Source organism: Humulus lupulus, chromosome 9 (genome assembly GCF_963169125.1).
Source record: "Humulus lupulus chromosome 9, drHumLupu1.1, whole genome shotgun sequence".
Classification (NCBI taxonomy): domain Eukaryota; kingdom Viridiplantae; phylum Streptophyta; class Magnoliopsida; order Rosales; family Cannabaceae; genus Humulus; species Humulus lupulus.
In genome coordinates this window covers 66,252,099-66,257,500 of record NC_084801.1, presented here as the reverse complement: position 1 = coordinate 66,257,500, position 5,402 = coordinate 66,252,099, and the positions used below count along the sequence as shown (strand labels likewise).

At 34.2% G+C, this 5,402-nt stretch overlaps 1 protein-coding gene across 2 annotated transcripts; it reads left to right on the top strand.

Annotated features, from left to right (window-relative positions):
* Positions 1-1,810: 1,810 nt before the first annotated feature.
* On the top strand, positions 1,811-4,980 carry LOC133801125 (staphylococcal-like nuclease CAN2). 2 transcript variants are annotated; one of them, XM_062239273.1, is made up of 9 exons: positions 1,811-2,059; positions 2,623-2,678; positions 2,791-2,905; positions 3,017-3,130; positions 3,822-4,009; positions 4,157-4,213; positions 4,290-4,449; positions 4,556-4,624; positions 4,720-4,980. In XM_062239273.1, exons 1-9 carry the CDS (start codon positions 1,901-1,903, stop codon positions 4,756-4,758), a joined length of 957 nt encoding a protein of 318 aa, XP_062095257.1. In that variant the 5' UTR covers positions 1,811-1,900; the 3' UTR covers positions 4,759-4,980. The 2 variants fall into 2 exon arrangements, with proteins under 2 accessions (XP_062095257.1, XP_062095259.1); XM_062239275.1 differs by having other exon boundaries at positions 1,832-2,081.
* Positions 4,981-5,402: the final 422 nt, after the last annotated feature.

The window sequence follows — 5,402 nt, the reverse complement described above, 5'->3', positions numbered from 1 at the left end:
TATTTTTTATGTGCATTTATTATTAATAGATCAGTGTTTGTGTGACACCGCGTTCTTATTCATCAAAGCATTTTTGGAAGTGCAAAATCGATTTCGATGCATTTCTAAGTGTACGTCAATCCATATTGATGCAAAGTCGATTTAGTTTTAATTCTTGTATTTGATTTTATTTAGGATAGAGATTAAAGTTTTTCTTTTAAGTGTAATTTTGTTTTAATTTTTTAAATTAATACATTTTTTTAATATAATTTAAATCCAATAATTAATGATATCTATGAGTATTTGTGTCATATTAAAATTTTTTTGGATTCATGGTACTACTTTAATATATTTTGCAGAATGTAGGTATAATGTTATAACTAAAGGTGTGCAGAATATATCCAATCCAATTACATCCGACCGCTAAAAATTGGATATCCAATCACTAATTGATCGGATCGGAAGTAATTTTTAAAAATCCAAATTAGATTGGCCGGTTGTTGGATGGGGTTCAACATTCAATAAAAATCGACCAAACCGATCTAATAATCACCCAATTACATATGTTGACGCGGTTCTTCGCCAACAGGTAATTAAGAAAATAAGAGAAAGAGATTAGTACTTATTAATGAACCGAAACAGATGAATGATCTTTAAATGGATTGATGACACAATTACGTTTTTAGGTGGTTCAAAGGTTAAAATCCTTCTACTCCACCAGCCAATATTATTGCTATATTTCTGGTATTCTTTACAGGATATTTTGTTACACAATAGAATCCAACCCTTTCCAACTCCCAGGGTCTCCATATTTATAGGAGAGGGCACCTGGGAGTTGGTAAGGGGGTCATCCCGTGACCCTCTTATCCATCATGTCACTTCTGTGACATTCATGATTAATTCCTAAAACCTGACAAATGAAGTGTGGTCTAATCAACAGGTAAGGGGGATAATGGGCCGCACGGCCCAACCCAGTCATGGGTGCCTGAATACGCACGTTCATGCTGCGTGTCCGAGAATTCAAGGATATATCAGACACGTGATGTCTGATATATGCACGTTTACATTGCGTGGTTGACTTTATAAATGGTCATAGCTTCCAACTCCAGCTCGTATCCCGAGCTGGATGCCTTCTCGACCCGCGACCTTCATAGTCCTGACTCGGCCCTTCAGTAATCTTGGCGAACCTTTGGCTACCTCAAGCTAAAGAGGTAGGACCTGACGACAGCAGCTCCGGTCATGGGGTATCCACGTGGCTGATATAATTAGGCCATATCTCAGCTCGCTAATAGCCCGTTGGAAAATCAGGGCGTACAACATATATGCTTCTAATTTAGATGAATTTGTGTTGTATGCTTCTAAATTATTATAACTAAATAGTGTTTTCATTTGGATGAGTAATTTGTGTGTTTTATAATTGAAATATACATGAAAATTAGATTTTTTAAGACTCTAAATGATTGGATGAATCCGATCCGATCAAATAAATAACCAGAGGATGCATCCAATAGATGAAACCAATTCAATATAATTATCCATTGAATCAGATCGGATTGGATTAATTGACTCAATTTAATTGGATTTGATCGATTGTGAAATCCAATATCCAATGAAGATCCCTAGTTATAACATAGTTTTTTGTTTTAATTGCCACGTAAGAATATAACTAAATACAATTTTATACATGACTACTTATCACTTCTAGAAATCCAATAAACCAAAGCCACATCACTTTAATTCAGCCTTTTTATTTTTCATTAAGAATAGTCTCTCCCTACCTTACCTTGTCTTCAATTAATTAATTATATATTTGGTAATAAGTAAAAGTGTCTTCTTTTTGTTGACTAGACTACTTTACTTTGCTGTTCGACCAAAGCTTAGCATAGGAAATGCACTGAGAGTTGAGAGTTGTGTTTAAAGAATGGGAAATGCACTGAGATTCCTATACGGTTATTGCTGCAAACCCACAACCGCAGATGATGGAGGTCATCACTCCCTCCCGCCCCATGGTGTTTGGGCAGCCACCGACGGCCTCTCCGCCCTTACCAGTGATCTATTCCACTTTGATATTACCTCTCAGGTCTATCTTTCTATATAATATGGTAACCTGAAACAGAGGATCAGTGTTTATAATATTTTATTTGGTGAAATGCGAAAAAATTAAATTTTTTTCTCATTTAATTTAATTTATTTTTCTTGTTTTCTCTTTTATCATAAATGTTTGCAAAAAAAAAAAAATGAAACTGAACAAGTAAAAGAAAAGAAATTGTACTTTCTCTTTTATTTTCGATATTAATTTTGACCGTAACTTAAGATGTGTATATAATAAAAGTAAATTATAAAGTTACTGAGTTGAGTTTAGTTGAATTATTCGGGGTATGTTTCCCTTTCTTTATATGTAAACAATACAAGGACCAAAAAGAAGAAGAAAGAAAAACAGATGATCTGGGTTGATTTTTGTTGTCTTATTTGAAAATGTCATTTGGGTAATCAAAATTGGAGTGTAAAGTTTATTTTTCACCAGCTGATAATGGAATGAATAATTCATTTTTTGAAAAATTCATATATATTTGGGATCTAAAGGTCACATTCATCCATATAATTTTTTTCTTCCATTTTGTGCACTGTTTTTCATGATTTCAGGTCCCAGAAGGACTCAGTAAGCATGTTCATTCATCCAAGACTGCCCAAGCTAAATGGTTATTAGTCTACTAATACATTCAATTGCTTAAATAATTAATCTTTGTTATCATTAAGGTAAAAATGTCAATACATATGTATATATCTATTTCTATATGCATGTATATGAAGGTATAGAAGACTCCTGGAGGCATGGAGAGGAGCCAAACCACCTCCAAAAACAGCTAAAGAAGCAGCTCTGCTCATAATCAAAACCCTGAACAAAGTCCAGAAGTCAGATATAGTGGTAAACTGATACTAAATAGGCACTAATCATGGTAATAACCTAGATTGGAAGGAACTCAATTAAAAGTAATTATTGTTATTATTTATTTTAATGTTAAATCCTCATGTATAGGGGCTATTGAGATTCTATGGTCTCTCAATTCCTGATGACACAGTTGTGGAATTTTCTGCTGAGCTCCCAACTACATTGCCTGAAGATGTGCAATTTACAATGCAAACATTACCAGTAAGTAGAAATGTAGACTATAAATTACCACTTTCTTATGAAATACCACATATATGGAAAAATTATAGCCTTACTGTCACATGGAAAACTGTGGGCTCCACCTGCCATTTCAATTGATGTTATGTCAGATGCACCCATCTTGGAATTGGATTCCCTTCACACACACCTATTGAATACTAACTAATTTAGCTAGATTGTTGTTACGTATTTATTTATATATTTCCCATGTAAATGATCTAGGATGGTGCTCACAACTAGCAGTACCGCTTTAGAATGCTCAACCATTAATCATGTTTATGTTTCTGATGTGACTGCAAATGTATAGTAAACTTTAAATTGTAAGTCCAAAACAGCATATGATTAGTTTAAGGTTATGCTTATAAAAATGAAAAAGAAACAAAAGTTATATGGTTATAAACTTATAATAGATGTATGTTGTTATGACTAAGAAACACATGTATATCTTCAATCTAGCGTTTACATGTATGGTGTTATGACTGTATAATTTTTTTTTATATAAAGTTGATAGTGCTGAGCACCAGTGGTGTTCAGCAATGCTCTACCATCTGTGGAATCAAATCGCTCTAGTAGAACTCATATGCTAATGAACATTACCGCTTTAAAATGTGAGTATAAAACGGTATAATACTTACTGCTTACATTCTGATGTGGTTTGGATAATAAATTGAAGGTTGATCCAAGAGCAGTTCAAGATGGGGATTCAGTAACTGTATATGTCAGCACTGAAGATCCCCGTGAATCGGTGAGCATTCCCCCTCAAGTGAACTTTTTTGCAGGAAAACGATTGAAAGCACGTATCAATAGAGACAATGGAAAAGCAAAGGAACTCCATGATAAAATTATTAATTCTGGTTACAGGTATGATGCATTTCAAAATCACTCTCTTTTGCTGAACTTTACCCCAATAGGTTACTTTGATTCACTGTTACACATAAAATATTCCAAAGACTTGAAATCAAAGAGTGCATGTATACATAGTAATTAAACATATTGGATTTTCGTCAGGGTACTGAAGATAGATGACAAGGAGATTCTTGCTCGAAAGTATCGAATTAGGCTAAGGTCGGTCCTTGTTAATGTTTACATTGTTTCTCTGAATTCAATATGAATAAACAGAAGTAACGCTAGTAAAATGCAGGGGAATAGATGCACCAGAACATAAAATGCCATATGGAGATGAAGCCAAAGATGAGCTGACTAAACTTGTACAAGGAAAATGCCTAAGTATTCTTGTGTATGAAGAAGATCAATACGGCCGTACTGTTGGTGACATATACTGCAATGGCATTTTTGTACAAGTAATTTAAGTCTTGTAACATCATTTTCTGTTTTTAAATATTTTCTATCATATTAAAAAGTTGAAATCGGCTGATCTTTTTGATAAATTTTTCCAATGTTAAACAGGAAGTAATGCTCAAGAAAGGTTGTGCATGGCACTATGTAACTTATGATAAACGCCCCCAACTGGCCAGGGTGAGTATTTTTAACTGCAATAACCATTTTTGCAAAGTTTCAATGCTGTGATATGTTTTTAATTTACACACACATATATATATATATATATATAGTGGGAAAAAGAGGCTCGGGCCAAGAAAGTGGGATTGTGAGCTTCATCAAATCCAGAGAAGCCGTGGATATGGAGAAGGAACAATCCGAGAACAGATGTATAAAACTGCTTCTGGCAATGAGATCCATATATCAAACTAGTTTAACCCATCGAACATTGATCTAAGAGTTGTGTTTATAGTGTTGGGGCAAGTGTATATATTATAATTCATCTTGGAGACTACTTTTATTTACGCGTAAATATAATCAAAGCTTTTTAGACCGGTTGTTGGTTCTTTGGGCAATACTTGGTTTTGACTTTTTGAGATTGCCGCTGAGTTGGCATCTGATTTTCTTCCTTCAGCCAAAAGCATTACGATAGACACGAGTCGCACTTCTTGAAAAAGAGATCAAGGAAAATTAACGTATGATAATATGTCATGAAAACTAGAATAATTAACAAAATTGTTGCCAAAATATGATTAACTACAGTAAGAGCATCATTTCAATTGAAAATGGGGTGGTCCGACATGTCGAGCCCATAATACGCTGGGCAGCAAAGCTAAAGCTTTCGGTTTCTTTAAGTGAAAAACAGCCATGAAGTGGTTTGGAAAGGGCAGCCATTACTTCACTATTGGAGTTTTTTATAATAGCTCCTTCGCCAATGACTTGGTTATTTGAATCTAAAGTAGCATCAATATTCATT

Excerpts from the sequence above, each read along its gene's own strand:
- LOC133801125 (XM_062239273.1), top strand. The coding sequence starts at position 1,901 with ATGGGAAATGCACTGAGATTCCTATACGGTTATTGCTGCAAACCCACA. Across the intron at positions 3,131-3,821 it reads TTACAATGCAAACATTACCA|GTTGATCCAAGAGCAGTTCA; the intron begins GTAAGTAGAAAT and ends AATAAATTGAAG. Across the intron at positions 4,450-4,555 it reads GCAATGGCATTTTTGTACAA|GAAGTAATGCTCAAGAAAGG; the intron begins GTAATTTAAGTC and ends AATGTTAAACAG.